This window comes from Heptranchias perlo, chromosome 1 (genome assembly GCF_035084215.1).
Source record: "Heptranchias perlo isolate sHepPer1 chromosome 1, sHepPer1.hap1, whole genome shotgun sequence".
Taxonomy (NCBI): domain Eukaryota; kingdom Metazoa; phylum Chordata; class Chondrichthyes; order Hexanchiformes; family Hexanchidae; genus Heptranchias; species Heptranchias perlo.
This window is the reverse complement of record NC_090325.1, coordinates 73607446-73624715: the sequence shown is the minus strand read 5'-3', so window position 1 is coordinate 73624715 and position 17270 is coordinate 73607446. Positions and strand designations below refer to the sequence as shown.

The following is a 17270-nucleotide window of genomic DNA, read 5'->3' as shown; positions in this document are numbered from 1 at the left end:
TTTGGTAGCCTGTAATTCACACTAAGATTTGTACGATTTCTCTCCCTATTTCTGAACTCTATCCATTTATATTCTGTATTAACACAACTCCTATTTGAACACTACCACGCAACACAATCCTCATACAATCTCATGGCGATGTCTCACACGCACCCTCCCATGCGTCTCCCTCACACTCAGCCCCACCCACACCAATGCATGCAACGGGTCACCATGCAACCATCACTCAATCACGCTTCTGTGTTTTGCCTTGATAGGAGAAGAGATGCCAGAATGCCTGGGAGAGGGCAAGGACCGGAGGGGGCCCGCCACACCAGGTGGCCTTAACAGATGCGGAGCAGCAGGCACTCTAAATAAGCCGGACACTGGAGTGCCTGTCCGTGACGGTCGCCGAGACTGGGAGAGCACAAGCGGCTGGTGATAGAAATCTAACACTCAGCAATCATGATAGCGAATGATCTTAGCATCACTTGGCATCTGCAGCACCTCAACATCTGTCCACATGCTTAATATTGCTTTCTGTTCTCTTGCAGGTCCATCTGCGACCGCCTTGACTGCGGAGGGCAATTCCTCAGAGGACCTGCCGGTCTCTAGGGTCCATCGTCACATCTGAGACAGCCATCCACCAGTGCAGGTACACACACCTTGATGGGTCCCCGTCCTCACTTAGTTGGGCTTGCACATGGTGAGTCACCACGCAAATGTGAGCATGAGTCGACCCTGGTGGCAGGGGCAGCCGTGGAAAGTCCGCGTCGGTGGGAGCACTCTTCTCCAGGCTCTGCTCAGCTGGACCCAGATGCTGAACCCTAGGGGCCAGCCGTGAAAAGGAGAGTCATCGAGGGGCAGCAGCACATTGCTGAGGTACTGGAACAGTTGCCATGTGCACTCTCTACAATCACGCAGAGGATGGAGGAGTCCAACTCCTGCATGAGTGGAATACTGTCACAGGGACGTGAAGGCATCTCTGAGATAGTGTCGCGGGTAGGTGCGGGAATGTCTGCGATGGAGGAAAGGCAAGCCTCCATCGAGCGTCAAGCACGGCTCAAGAATGAGTCCATTCAGGCCCTGACAACGGCCGTTCGGATTCAGGGTGAGCAACATTCTGCCGCCTTAAACAGGCTGACAGATACCTTACAACTGGCCTTCCAAGGCTTCACACAAGTCCTCCAAACTGTCGTCCAGCAGGGTGGAAGGAGTGATGTGGGCCTGGACCAGGAGAGGGATGATGGTGAAAGGGGACATGGAAGTGGGGACCCCACTCAAAGCGCTCCCACATCTCACCTGTTGCCCCCCTCTCAACCTGTACCCACAATGCTGCCTCCTCTCCAGGTGGCCGAGTCTGCCCCTGCACAGGTGCAGGTGGAGCAGTGTTTGGAGGGGCCCTCACGGGCACCAAAACCCAGAGTGCATCCGCACAAAGCAGCTCATCGGTCAGGGCATGGACAAGAGCAACCTGCCACTACCTTTTATGAAGCCACAGGGGTAGCACCACGTAGGGGTTCCCGTAAATGTAAGGCGAAGGATTTGTGAGCACAAAGGAGATGAACAAGGGTGTAAGACGAAATGTCATGTTTTTCATTTATTTTCCTTTGTTTAACAAAAAATCATTAAAAATTGTTATCACCACAACTGCCACGTCTTTGAAAATCTTGTCTGGTTTGTGCAATAATGCCCTTTCCTGAGGCTCACCATGAAGACCCACAACTGATGTCACCCACTGTGTCACTGGAGAGTGGGTGTAGGTGTATTTTCAGGGCTCTTTTGTGCAGACGACTGAGAGACGTCGGCCATGTTCCCGGTTGCACCCTGGAAGGATGCGGAGGAGAAGTTATTGAGGGCAGTGGTGACTTTGACAGCGACAGGTAAGAAGATGGTGCTCGGGCCAGCCAGGAGCAGCTCGGCATGAAGGAGGCTGCAGATGTCCACGACTACATGACGAGTGACTCTGAGCCTCCGTGTGCACTGCTGCTCAGAGGGGTCCAGGAAGCTGAGCCTCGGTCTGTGGACCCTGTGGCGAGGGTAGTGCCCTCTGCGACGCATCTCTCTCTGCGGTTGCCCTCCCTCCTGCTGTGCAGGTGGATGTGTCACAGCACTGTGTTGTGGAGCTCCATGTGTCAGAGGTGGATGGCGTGGACGGCGAGGCTGGTGATGCTGTTCGTCCTCCGAGGAGGTCATGACTGCAGATATGGCGGCCCACATCCGGAAGATGTACGTTTGAGGGGGTCCGCAAGGTAGGTAAATGTGTCTGGACACCGGGGTAAGTGTGCAAGTTGGTGAATTTTATTGTTAGGAGGAGGGTGGTGGAGGCCAAACTTTGTCCAAAGTGACAGAGTGGCCTCCTGCAATGAGTGAGGGTCTCCCCCCACCACCTGTCAAATGGACCTTTGCAGCTGCCACAGGCTGGTGGCTGCAACACATCCATTTCAACTGGGAGTGTTTCCCCCAGTACGGGAAACAGTCTCAGTTGAGTTCAAAATCCCACCCCTCCTAAAATATCCTACAAATCAGGTCTGCAAATGACCTGAACTATCTACTTAATTAAAGCCAGCGGGAACCCGGAAGTGGGCGGGTTGGAGCCGGGCTCCGGACCCGCCCCGGGAATCCCCAATTTTCAGAGCCCCCCCCACCATTCGGACGTCCGAAAATGGAGCCCCACATCTCTATTCAAGCTACTAAATTATACCCCTTCATAGTTATTAATGCTTCTAACTCTCCAATTTTGTTTTGAATACTTTTTTCATTCACACACATACCACTCAATCTTGATTCCAATTTTTTCATATTTTGTTTTCATTTAAATTTTTTTCTCTCAATACCTCATAAGCTGTTTCTTTCCCTTTCTAGCATTTTCCACTACTTATCTCAGCTAAGCCTTTTGCTTCTATTCAAATAGCTTTATTAATCCTGCTCTTCTTGTTTCATTTTGGTATTGGTAGGAGTGACCACCGCACAGTCCTCATGAAGACGAAACCCTGTCTTCACACTGAGGACACCATCCAACGTGTTGTGTGGCACTACCACCGTGCTAAATAGGATAGATTCAGAACAGATCTAGCAGCTCAAAACTGGGCATCCATGAGGTGCTGTGGGCCATCAGCAGCAGCAGAATTGTATTCCAGCACAATCTGTAACCTCATGGCCCGGCATATTCCTCACTCTACCATTACCAATAAGCCAGGGGATCAACCCTGGTTCAATGAGGAGTGTAGAAGAGCATGCCAGGAGCAGCACCAGGCGTATCTAAAAATGAGCTGCCAACCTGGTGAAACTACAACTCAGGACTACATGCATGCTAAACAGCAGAAGCAACATGCTATGGACAGAGCTAAGCGATTCCACAACCAACAGATCAGATCAAAGCTCTGCAGTCCTGCCACATCCAGTCGTGAATGGTGGTGGACAATTAAACAACTAATGGGAGGAGGCTCTGCAAACATCCCCATCCTCAATGATGGCGGAGTCCAGCACGTGTGTTCAAAAGACAAGGCTGAAGTGCGTGCAACCATCTTCAGCCAGAAGTGCCGAGTAGATGATCCATCTCGGCCTCCTCCCGATATCCCCGCTATCACAGAAGCCAGTCTTCAGCCAATTTGATTCACTCCACGTGATATCAAGAAACGGCTGAGTGCACTGGATACAGCAAAGGCTATGGGCCCCGACAACATCCCAGCTGTAGTGCTGAAGACTTGTGCTCCAGAACTAGCTGCGCCTCTAGCCAAGCTGTTCCAGTACAGCTACAACACTGGCATCTACCCGGCAATGTGGAAAATTGCCCAGGTATGTCCTGTCCACAAAAAGCAGGACAAATCCAATCCGGCCAATTACCACCCCATCAGTCTACTCTCAATTATCTGCAAAGTGATGAAAGGTGTCGTCGACAGTGCTATCAAGAGGAACTTACTCACCAATAATCTGCTCACCGATGCTCAATTTGGGTTCCGCCAGGACCACTCGGCTCCAGACCTCATTACAGCCTTGGTCCAAACATGGACAAAAGAGCTGAATTCCAGAGGTGAGGTGAGAGTGACTGCCCTTGACATCAAGGCAGCATTTGACCGAATGTGGCACCAAGGAGCCCTAGTAAAATTGAAGTCAATGGAAATCAGGGGGAAAACTCTCCAGTGGCTGGAGTCATACCTAGCACAAAGGAAGATGATAGTGGTTGTTGGAGGCCAATCATCTCAGCCCCAAGGCATTGCTGCAGGAGTTCCTCAGGGCAGTGTCCTAGGACCAACCATCTTCAGCTGCTTCGTCAATGACCTTCCCTCCATCATAAGGTCAGAAATGGGGATGTTCGCTGATGATTGCACAGTGTTCATTTCCATTTGCAACCCCTCAAATAATGAAGCAGTCCGAGCCTGCATGCAGCAAGACCTGGACAACATCCAGGCTTGGGCTCATAAGTGCCAAGTAACTTACGCACCTGACAAGTACCAGGCAATGACCATCTCCAACAAGAGAAAGTCTAACCAACTCTCCTTGACAGTCAACGGCATTACCATCGCCGAATCCCCCACTATCAACATCCTGGGGGTCACCACTGACCAGAAACTTAACTGGAACAGCCATATAAATACTGTGGCTACAAGAGCAGGTCAGAGGCTGGGTATTTTGTGGCGAATGACTCACCTCCTGACTCCCCAAAGCCTTTCCACCATCTACAAGGCACAAGTCAGGAGTGTGATGTAATACTCTCCACTTGCCTGCATGAGTGCAGCTCCAACAACACTCAAGAAGCTCGACACCATCCAGGACAAAGCAGCCCGCTTTATTGGCACCCCATCCACCACCCTAAACATTCACTCCCTTCACCACCGGCGCACAGTGGCTGCAGTGTGTACCATCCACAGGATGCACTGCAGCAACTTGCCAAGGCTTCTTCGACAGCACGTCCCAAACCCACGACCTCTACCACCTAGAAGGACAAGAGCAGCAGTTACATGGGAACAACATCACCTGCACATTCCTCTCCAAGTCACACACCATCCCGACTTGGAAATATATCGCCGTTCCTTCATAGTCGCTGGGTCAAAATCCTGGAACTCCCTTCCTAACAGGACTGTGGGAGAACCTTCACCACACGGACAGCAGCGGTTCAAGAAGGCAGCTCACCACCACCTTCTCAAGGGCAATTAGGGATGGGCAATAAATGCCGGCCTCACCAGCGTGCCCACATCCCAGGAACGAATAATAAAAAAAAAAATTATTTTCTAGACTTTCCCACCCCGTACCATATTAGTTCATGTGCTCCCTCCCCACTGCTCTATTTACCCTCTCTCCAAGGACCTTGATGCCATATCAGTTCAGGTGACGGCCATCCCATCAGTATAATCTTCCCTTGTTCCAGAATTTGCTCCAATTATCCAAGAATGTGAACCCTTCCCCCCTGCACCAGCCCTGCAGCCATGCACTGACCTTCTTTATCTTCTCTTTAACCTATTCAATGTGCGGCACCGAAAGCAATCTGGAGATTACCACCCTTAAGGTCTTGTTTTTAAATCTAGTCCTAAGTCCTTAAACTTCCTATGCAAGACCCAAAATGTATTTCTATCTACGTCATTGGTTCCAACGTGGACCACAACTTATAGCTGTTCTGTCCCTTTCCAGAAGTTTTCCCACCCATTCCGTGATGCCCTCCATCCTGGCACAAGGGAAGCAACATACCATTTGAGACTCCCATACATGGCAAAAAAAGAAAGCTGTCTGACTGTAGAATGCCCCACTACTATGCTTGTAGTCGACCTGCATCTCACCCTCTTGGATAGTCCCTTGTTCCCTGTGCCACAATATTACTCAGATCTTGCAAACTGTGCTTCTGGCACCAGAACATCAGTTCGTTCACTACTCGGTATGTATTATTTTGCAGCATTTCATCAGATGATATTATCCTTGTAACTCACCTGACTCAGTTGCCCCCCAACCTGTTATCCAGCATAGGTTTCCCATAGCAGCATTTCCTTCTGAAGTTGGAAGACATATTGGCATTTGATAATCTGTGTAAATATTATGTAGTTATAAAATCTATTGAATAATATAAACATGATAAAAAAGCATTAGTTATTTAAGCTGTAACATCACAATATATTGCCTTAATATAGCAATTCTTTTTCAAAGCAGCTGTGATCTCACCTACGTGAGCTCCTTATGGAAAATGGCAACTCGGTGTGCATATTTAGAAATAAATCAAGCTCTAAATCCTTTCTCAACCAAAATGGTCAAAAAATGGCTGAGAATTTATTGAAAGTTACTGCAATATCTGTGTGGAAAATACCTTCATATCATCTCCAACCAAAGCTCTGACTGAAACATTTTCCTAATAAAATACTGGCACATTTTCAAGTGTTGTTGTAGTCTTAAATTCTGATGACTATCAGAACAGAGTGGAAGGGCTGAAGCAGATTTTGGGTCCAGAAATCCGTGGGGGATGTATCCTGGTGTAACTCTCAGCATACACATGCCCAAGAACTCGGTAGCTGACCCTGCCAAGACTGCTGGGTCAGGGGGGATCCCTTTGTGTGCATGTGAATGACGGATGTCAGGGCCACTCCAGCTGCATCTTCGGTGACTGCTTGCCCCAGGAGGCTGGGAATTTTGGCCTATGTCAGCCCACTTGGGAGTGTGTCGGGCTCCTTCCCTGAAACTAAAAAAATATGCTGCCTATTGGTCCCCTTTGTAAAAGGGTTGAAAATCATTCCAAAGTTTTTTAAAACTTGTGGGGGTCCTGGCCCCATTCTGGTAGGGCCTAAACATACCTTTGGTGTCCTGTTTAATATGTTCTCACCAGTCTGTTCTCTCCACAGGTGCTGACTGACCTGCAGGGTGTTTCCAGCATTTTCTGTTTTTGTTTCAGATTTCCAGCTTTCTGATTTTCATTTATACAGTTTAAAATTTTATGTCTATCATCTGAAACTTATAGGGAGCTGCAGTCAAATATGAATAAAGTTGAACAATTTACAGATTTTGGAAGAATCTAAAAAAAAATCTAAAATATTCTCATCACAACGATCGCCTACTTCCACGTCTGCAACATCACCTGCCTCAGTCCACCTGCCACTGAAACCCTTATCCATGCCTGTGTAACTTCCGCACTCAACTATTCCAATGCTCCCCGGCTAGCCTCCCATCTCTACTCTCCATGAACGACAGCTCATCTAAAACTCTGCTGTCTGCATCCTAACCTGCACCAAGCCCTGCTCACCCATCACCCCTGTGTTCGTTGACCTACATTGGCTCTCAGTCCCCCAGCATCTCAAATTTAAAATTCTCATCCTCATGTTTAAATCCTTTCATGGCCTTGCTTTTCCCTGCCTCTTTTTCCTCCTCCAGCCCTAGAAAGCCCCAGAATTCTCCATTCCTCTTACTCTGGACTTCTGTACATTCCCCCTCCCTTAACCTTACTATTGGGAGCTGTGCCTTCAGCCGCCTAGGCCCCGCACTCTGGAATTATTACCCTAAACTCCTCCAACTCTTCACTTCCCTCTCCTCCTTTAAGGCGCTCCTTAAAACCCGCCTCTTTGACCAAGCTTTTGGTCACCCCTCTTAATCTCTCCTTCTTTGGCTCAGTGTCCATTTTTTGATTACATCTCTGTGAAGGACTTTGGGATGTTTTTCTATGTTAAAGGCGTTATATAAATGCGAGTTGTTGTAAATATCTGTTGAAATTGCAATTTTTTTGCGTTAACCTACAAATTGTCATTCATAATGTTAATAAAGTTATTTTATGATTGTTCAGGATTTTAACTTTCTTTGGATAAAGGGAAATGCATTCAAATAGTTTGGATCTGTTATAATTTGAATTTTGGACTTGCCTCCTTGTATGTAATGTCACAGGGATCAATATCAAATATCAAACATGTATATTGAAGTCAATGGGAATCAGGGGGAAAACTCTCCAGTGGCTGGAGTCATACCTAGCACAAAGGAAGATGGTAGTGGTTGTTGGTGGCCAATCATCTCAGCCCCAGGACATTGCTGCAGGAGTTCCTCAAGGCAGTGTCCTAGGCCCAGCCATCTTCAGCTGCTTCATCAATGACCTTACCTCCATCATAAGGTCAGAAATGGGGATGTTCGCTGATGATTGCGCAGTGTTCAGTTCCATTCACAGCCCCTCAAATAATGAAGCAGCCCGTGCCCGCATGCAGCAAGACCTGGACAACATCCAAGCTTGGGCTGATAAGTGGCAAGTAACATTCGTGCCAGACAAGTGCCAGGCAATGACCATCTCCAACAAGAGAGAGTCTAACCACCTCCCCTTGACATTTAACAGCATTACCATTGCCAAATCCCCCACCATCAACATCCTGGGGGTCACCATTGCCCAGAAACTTAACTGAACCAGCCACATAAATACTGTGGCTACAAGAGCAGGTCAGAGGCTGGGTATTCTGCGGCGTGTGACTCACCTCCTGACTCCCCAAAGCCTTTCCACCATCTACAAGGCACAAGTCAGGAGTGTGATGGAATACTCTCCCCTTGCCTGGATAAGTGCATCTCCAACAACACTCAAGAAGCTTGAACCATCCAGGACAAAGCAGCCCACTTGAATGACACCCCATCCACCACCCTAAACATTCACTCCCTTCACCACAGGCGCACTGTAGCTGCAGTATGTACCATCTACAGGATGCACTGCAGCAACTCGCCAAGGCTTCTTCGACAGCACCTCCCAAACCCACGACCTCTACCACCTAGAAGGATAAGGGCAGCAGGCACATGGGAACAACACCACCTGCACGTTCCCCTCCAAGTCACACACCATCCCGACTTGGAAATATATCGCCGTTCCTTCATCGTCACTGGGTCAAAATCCTGGAACTCCCTTCCTAACAGCACTGTGGGAGAACCTTCACCACACGGACTGCAGCGGTTCAAGAAGGCGGCTCACCACCACCTTCTCAAGGGCAATTAGGGATGGTCAATAAATGCCAGCCTCGCTGGCGACGCCCACATCCCATGAACGAATAAAAAAAAAACACACTTACCTTTAAAGAGAATAGCTCGTTCGAGCTTTAGGAGTGCAATATCAGAACCTTCAGTCACATCAATGTATTCTTCATGGGTAATTATCTTTTCAATTTTGTAGAATGAGGTTGTGTTTGTAATATCTGATAACTTCACTATTCCAGAATACACCCTCCAGTATCTGAGATCTTTCGTCCTGCAAAATATCCAAATTACAGTATAGCAACAAACTAAAATGGTACACTCTATTAAAATGTGTCATATCAACATTTGTGTATTGCAATTTTATTTAAAAGGACAGATATCAGGATCTTTGTTTTATTATCTGCCTTACTTCCATGCAAAAGAAATAACAAAAAAAAAGAAATGTGAAATGTTTGTGATAATGATAACAACACTGGATAAAAGTGTTACAAAGGCTCGTTATCTATTTTGTATACTAGCAGATCTCCCTGTGGCATTGCTGATGGTGAATCGAGGTTTTATTAAAAAAAATAGGGTGTTATAACCAGGGACACTAACATTGGGGACAGTAGTGGGATCTTGAAGCACTGGGAAGGGGACACAGGTAGGTTTTGACAGTACTTGGATGGGGGGGAATGCACAAAAGAACTTGATGAGCATAAGAAAAATAAATGTAAAAGCACACAAAGGAAGTTAAATCTATATAAATGTCACAAACTATATTTCTCCATAAATAGAAATATATCAAAACTGCAGGAGACTGGGTGAAATGAATTTGGGTACTAGCAGTCTAATTCAATTAAAGCTCTAGTCTGCAGCCACAAAACAAACACCAAATTAATATTATCAGTCAGAAGATGACAAGTATGTCTGTTGCAGGAAATAGAAATGTCATACTAGTGCAATAGGGATTAAGGAATATAACTGGACATTGTGAAGATTTTCATTTCCTGAAGCAAAGCTCATACCTTTCAAAGCAGTGAGCAGCTGTGATAATCCAATGACTGGCAATAATGGATCCACCACAGAAATGGTCGAATTTATCCCATTGGTCAAAATAGATAGACACTTGCCACGGCCATTCACCAGAAACAGAAACATTTCCACCAAAAATTCTGGCCTTCATTTGTTTTTTTTGCCCACAAACTGAAAACAATCCATTTAACATATTATTATTCTTCTCATGCATTTATAGTGAATATGACTCATTAATTTTTTTTTACACATCTGCATGCACTTCCTGTCAATTTTTTCCATTCTAAATTCCAAAGTCCACATTTACAATAGAAACTGCCTATGTAAACTTGTCACGCTACAATTACATCCTCTCACCAGTGATGGCATTGTAGCACCTCAATTTTGCATCTCCCAGCTTCTCGGCCTGTACTGCAGAGAAACTCGTCTGCTCCAATCAACTTTACTTCTCTGTTCCCCAAACTGCTGTATGTTTTGCTATTTAACTACAAATAATAATATAAAATCAAGTTATATATAAATAAGAACAAAATATATGATTTTAAAATGGCGAGTGAATTAAGTCTAGACAACCTGGTCTAATCATCCCCTGCCTCCTAACTATACTTCACCTGGTCTTTACTCCCGTGCATAACACCATTGGAGATTGCCTAGTACAATCGAAAAATTCTAAGGCTGTTACAATTGTCCAATTTCTAAAATTCATTATTCATTATTGGGATGTGGGTGTAAGTGGCAAGGTCGGCATTTATCGTCCATCCTTGATTGCTCCTGATACAGATAGAGATAGACAAGTAGAGATGGACAGATAGAGATAATAGACCAATAGATAGAGATAGACAGAGAGAGACATAGAGAGACAAGTAGAGATACGGATATACAGATAGAGATAGACAAAGAAAGATATAAATAGATAGACAGGTAGGCCACTTCAGAGTGCAGATAAAAGTCAACCACGTTGATACACGTACACTTTCACAAGCTCCACAGAGATTCTGTTGCAACTTTCAAGTGTACAGAATAAAAGACCTCGGACTGAAAATCCTCGGGCCCATTGCGCCGGTATAAGTGCGGTGGAGAGGGAATGTCACTCTGTCGCTAACCTCCACTCCTGACTCCATCAGAGTACACAGGTTCAGGCCGGGGCCATTTTATTTAAATATTTTTGTCAGGTGCCCACGCCAGTATGAGGGGTGGGAGAGGGAGGGCTGCGGATAAAACAACCTTTATAAGGGACCCAATTTCCCTGAGAATGCTGGCATTCTTCAGAGGTGTCCAGGCCAGAATCTATTTCCACCCCAGAAATGACCTGCAGACTGCCAAGTGAAAAGGAGGTGGGAACCACAGGAATTCCAGCATAGGTGGTGTTCTGATGGCCTTGTCACCCTGCCATGTTACAGGCCTTGTAGAGAAGGGCGGTCAGAAGTTGAACCTTTCCTACGCCCCAATGCCAAATCCTGCTGGGTTTCTCATCCTGGAGCTCACCCCTCCCCCACCGAGGCCCGTCTCACTTCTCCCCCAGGACCTACCTGCGGGCCGGTGCTGCAACCGAGCCACCCGATATTGCGCTGCAGCAGAACATTCATTCCAGACGTGCAGCTCGCCAATGGCATGGAAATTAGGCCTGGGCCTTGAGATGGTTCGGGCCTCCTGCCTGCAGAAGTGGCGGCCCAAAATTTAAAATCTACCCCAGTATTTGCAGGTCCTTCCCGATTTTCTTCTTTCTCCGCTGCATTTCCAGAAGACTTATGCCCCAGGAATGCACCCCAGACACCAAGGAAATTCAGGGCCCTTGACTTGAGTGCTGGTGACAATAGAGTTGACAATAACCCTGATGGAAGTGTAACTTACAGTCTTGGGGCAGTAAGAATTCAAAATATTGGAGCATGATAGATCTCATCTGTTTGTCGGTTCCATCATCTAAGAGTTAGCTCATTTGATGTTATGAGCCCACTATTGGAAAGTATTTGCTGCTAAGCAATGCCATGAACAAATCTGTGATATGCTAAAAACATGAAAAGGAACTTCAGTGCCATGAATGCTGCTATCCACCTGGCTGTAGATTGGCATCATAATTACTATTACTCAGAACATAATGGCCCAACTGCACTAACCCATGCCTTCTGCATTAGAGTTATTGAACTGGGCATTGTAGATTCCTTACTGCGAGAGCTACAGCTGGAAAAGGGGACAATCTCTATTCCACACTGGCTTTGAGTGATACAGTCAAACTGACACCATATCCAGTTCTGTTGTTAACAAGGTAAGAAGTGTGAGAATATTCTGTCTGAATCAAAAGTGGATACAAAACACAGATGTAAAGGATAACAAATTGTTTTTAAACCCCTCCTCTTTTCAGTAAAAAGTCATTCATAATCATAATGAATTGAGTTCTTCAACTGTAAGTGTACAGAATTTCAAGTATTATATATATAGTGTAAGGGAAATCAAAGGAATGAACAAAATGCTGAAAGGATGAAAAACTTACTTTCCTTCGAAGTGCACAGCCTCAAAGAAAAGCCAGAGACTGCTCCAACAGATTTATCTATTCTGGATGGTAATCCAGTTCTAGTCATTTGCAAAGAGCAGTTGCACCTAAAACAGATAAAAGTCATCAGCGACTTTCATTACTTTTAATGTGAAAACTAAAAAGTAAAATAAAATGATTATACGTTTCCTGTTTGCAGGTCTCTTCGTAGGTAAAAAATTGGCAACGGCTATTGTCTGTGCAGATTTTCTGACATTCTCCATAACTCTCAACTTCTTTGACATGCAGTATCTGTCCTTCAAATGTTCTGTTATAATAAACATTGGACAGGCAATCTATAAAATAAAAAAGTTAGACTTATAATTACTCCTGTCAGACAAGTAAAATAGTACAAGATCCCACATTTAGAGAATCAGTGCAATAGGACTCCAATGGTGGCAGAGATAGCATTAAACTTGATAGTCATGGATGGAAAAATCTCTAACTGCAAAGATACGTATCTCTATTGATTCAGTTTAGGCTCATAAATAAAACTTTTGTGAGCACATCTAGCTGAGTGTTCCTGTAATATTAGCACATAACTGCATCGTCTTTCATTATTTCTGAATATTACCCAGATACGCTAGGTCCCAGCCTTGCCCAGATTTCCTGAATGGTCTTGAGGGAGTGGAGCCTCCACCCACTCCTTACAAGGCCATTGTTGTAAGGGGTAACAGGGACTCTGAATGTCAGAGAATTATACTTAACAAGATAGGTCATACAAATTGGGAAGATTAAATGGGGGTCAAACAGAGTGGTTTTTTAAATATGAAAGGCTTTTAGAGGTTAAATAGTGTAAGATTGGGGCAGACTTTCCTCTTTAGTGCTAGAGCATAAGAGACTGGCAGGGCAGAAGCACGCATCACAAAGTCAGGCACAGGCTGTCCATACATTTCCACCCATTAATTTTCAATGGACAGAAAATCATAAACAGCTCATGCCTAAACTTACAACAGGTGCTTCTGCCTTGCAATCGTCCTACACCCAGAAACTGAAGAGGAATATCTGTCCCATTGTTTGCACTGGTTGGTGAATAGGTTACAAGAAAATAATAGTTGGTAGAATTTTTTTCACACAGAGGGATATTAGAAAATGGACTGCAACCACAAAGTGTTATGGAGGCAAATACAATAACATCAAAGACACGATGGGGGAAAAATTTGATAAGGGTCCGCTTTGGGCGGTGGTAATGCGATGCACTACCACCCCGCGCCCGACGGACCCTGCACAAGTTTGGACCCTAGGGAGCACTTACCTGCAATCGGTGGTCCTTTCCAGGCCTTGCACATGGAATCAATGCAGTTCGCACATTCCACCACCAGAGGGAGTTCAATCTCTTAAAGGGAGGATGTTGCTTGTACCTGTTATTTGCTGAAAATAACAGTCTACTGTCTGCATGGAGTCTGAACAGAGCTCAGACATTGCACACGTAAAACAAAGATGCAGATTCCATCCCTATGTTTACATACTGATGAGTTATATTAAAACATTGAATAAAAGTTGCGCACTACTAAATCCCACATCCTCCAATCTGCACACCAGACCTCACCAATCTGCCGATCTGAGTTTGTACCAGGCCTGCGAGAGTGCGTGCACCAAGGTTCTCTGCTGTTGCACTACAGACCTTGGTACAAGAGGTGGACAGAAGGAGGGACATCCTATATCCGCAAGAGGGGCACGAGGCCCTCCAGACACATACTCAAAAGGCAGTGGGAGGCAGCGGGGCACGAAGTCATTGCCAGGTGCACAGCATCATGAAAATGGATGCAATGCAGGAAGAAATTCAATGCTTTGACATGAGTGGTCAAGGTGAGTGAGGTCAACTGTCAAGTGGTGTCTTCTACCAACTGCACCACGCACTACACCCCCATCCCCCACATACCAATAAACTCTTTCCATCAGTACACAACTCTTCCAATCAGATGCTTCCTCTCACCCTTACACATTACCACTATTTCAAGTCGCCCACCCACAACTCACAGGCCACACACACTGGCAGCTATTCAACCATGACAGGCACATCACCCAGGCACACGTCCCGCATTCTTGATGGAGAAGGTGGCACATATCAAGAAGCAGCAAGTGGCCGTGGCATTTAGCCCCTCGAGCCTGTTCTACCATTCAATGAGATCACGGTGGACCTGTGACCTAACTCCATATACCCGTCTTAGCCCCATATCCCTTAATCCCCTTGGTTCACAGAAATCTATCAATCTCAGATTTAATGTTCACAAGTGAGCTAGCATCAACTGCCGTCTGCAGAAGAGCATTCCAAATATCTCCCACCCTTTGCGTGTAGAAGGATTTCCTAACTTCACTCCTGCACGTCCTGGTTCTAAATGTTAGGTTATGTCCCTGCGTGCTAGTATTGAAGTCAAGGAGACCTCCAAAAACAGTTACAAATGTCTCCGCAGCCAGAGGCAATAATCCAGCTACTAACCTGTAAATCCTGCATGGTCCCTTTAAATAGCGCCAGTGTGGGGGTCCTCCAGGCACTCTAAGACACTTCAGATGGTCGGGGTTAAGACTGTGCTTCGAGTTGAGCGTTAAGTCCCAAAATGGTGTCTATCTAAACAACGGGCGCTACACGGCCCAATTTAACGCCCTATATCTTCATTTAAAAGGGAATTGGATAAGGAAGAACTTGGATAAGTAAAAAAAAGGGAAAGGATGAGCTCTGATTGAACAGTTAGCAACAACACGAGCAGGATGGGCCAAATAGTCTCTTTTTGTACTGTAATTTCTAGGATTCTACTAATATGTTGCCTTCTATCATACAATTGCAGGCTCCTCCCCTTGTCAAAAATTAACTTTAATGCATGTGATGAAAAGGATATATGAAAAATTATGGCCATAAGAGGGGTAACTTTACGAGCCCATGCCATCAGCGGGGAGCCTTGCCTGCCAGCGGTGCATTTGGGTTGTGCCTCCCTTGATTCCCTGCCCATTAATTTTAATTGTTAGAAAATGATGGGCAGCGGGCATCCAAAATTCCAATATGTGCAGTCGCAAGAGAGACTTCCACCAGCAGTGTGCAGTCGTAAAATTAGCCCTCAACTTTCAAGGTAATTACTGAATTTTGGAATTCTAGTGATGGCTCTAAACTACTCAACCTTTGTTTATATTATGAATGAATTGATTACAGAGCATGCATGCACAGAAACAGGCCATTCAGCCCAACAGATCCATGCTGGTGTTTGTGCTCCACACAAACCACCTCCCACCATACTTTATCTAACCCCATCAACATATCCTTCTATTCCTTTCTCCTTCATGTGATTATCTAGCTTCCCTTTAAATGCATTATTGCTAGTCACCTCAACTACTCCTTATGGTAGCGAGTTCCACATTCTAACCATTCTCTGGGCAAAGAAGTTTCTCCTGAATTCCCTATTGGATTTATTAGTGACTATCTTATATTTATGGCCCCTAGTTCTGGTCTTCTCCACAAGTGGAAACATTTTCTCTACGTCTACCCTATCAAACCTTTCATAATCTTAAAGACCTTTATCAGGTCACCCCCTCAGTCTTCTCTTTTCTAGAGAAAAGAGACCCAGCCTGTTCAATCTTTCCTGATAGGTATAACCTCTCAGTTCTGGTATCAGCCTAGTAAATCTTTTTTGCACCTTCTCCAGTGCCTCTATGTCATTTTTATAAAATGGAGAATAGAACTGTTCACAGTACTCCAAGTGTGGTCTAATCAAGGTTCTATATAAGTTTAACATAACTTCCCTGCTTTTCAATTCTATCCCTCTAGAAATGAACCACGGTGCTTTGTTTGCTTTTTTTATGGTCTTATTAACCTGCATCGCTACTTTTAGTGATTTGTGTATCTGTACCCCTTGGTCCCTCTGCTCCTCTACCCCATTTAGACTCTTATGTGGCCTTCTTATTCTTCCTAACAAAATGTACCACCTCACACTTATCTATATTAGAACCATAGAAAAGATACAGCACAGAAGGGGGCCATTCGGCCCATCGTGTCCACGCCGGCTTGAAGAACAACCAGGTGCCCATTCTAATCCCACCTTCCAGCACCCGATCCGTAGCCCTGCAGCTTACAGCACTTTAGGTGCAGGTCCAGGTACTTTTTAAAAGAGTTGAGGGTCCCTGCCTCTACCACCAATTCGGGCAGTGAATTCCATACACCCACCACCCTCTGGGTAAAAAAGTTTTTCCTCATGTCCCCTCTAATCCTTCTGCCAATCAGTTTAAATCTATTTCCTCTAGTTCTTCAACACTTAGCTAGGGAAAACAGGTACCTCCTGTCTACTCAATCTAGGCCCCTCATCATTTTGTACACCTCAATCAAGTCTCCCCTCAGCCTCCTCTGTTCCAAGGAAAACAACCCCAGCCTATCCAATCTCTCCTCATAGCTGCAATTTTCAAGCCCTGGCAACATTCTTGTAAATCTTCTCTGCACTCTCTCCAGAGCAATTACGTCCTTCCTGTAATGTGGTGACCAGAACTGCGCACAATACTCCAGCTGTGGCCTTACCAGCGTTTTATACAGTTCCATCATTACATCCTTGCTTCTGTATTCTATACCTCGGTTAATAACGGAGAGCATTCCATATGCCTTCTTCACAACCTTACCTACCTGTACTGCCACCTTCAAGGACCTATGCACATGCACTCCAAGGTCTCTCACTTCCTCTACCCCTCTCAATATATTCCCGTTTACTGCGTATTCCCTTTTATTGTTTGCCCTCCCTAAGTGCATTACCTCACACTTCTCCGGGTTGAACTCCATTTGCCACTTTTCCGCCCACTCCACCAACCCATTGATATCTTCTTGGAGTCTACAGCTATCCGCTTCACTATCAACTACACGGCCAATTTT

At 45.6% G+C, this 17270-nt stretch overlaps 1 protein-coding gene across 1 annotated transcript in view; it reads right to left on the bottom strand.

The window, feature by feature from the left end:
* LOC137323287 (plasma kallikrein-like) overlaps positions 1 to 17270 on the bottom strand; it is an 87913-nt gene that overhangs the window by 9929 nt on the left and 60714 nt on the right. The window contains exons 13-17 of the mRNA XM_067986780.1: positions 12573 to 12723; positions 12389 to 12495; positions 9894 to 10071; positions 8982 to 9157; positions 5901 to 5993 (exon numbers count right to left, since the gene is read on the bottom strand). Coding sequence (XP_067842881.1) covers positions 5901 to 5993; positions 8982 to 9157; positions 9894 to 10071; positions 12389 to 12495; positions 12573 to 12723 — 705 coding nt within the window. The remainder of the gene's footprint in view (positions 1 to 5900; positions 5994 to 8981; positions 9158 to 9893; positions 10072 to 12388; positions 12496 to 12572; positions 12724 to 17270) is intronic.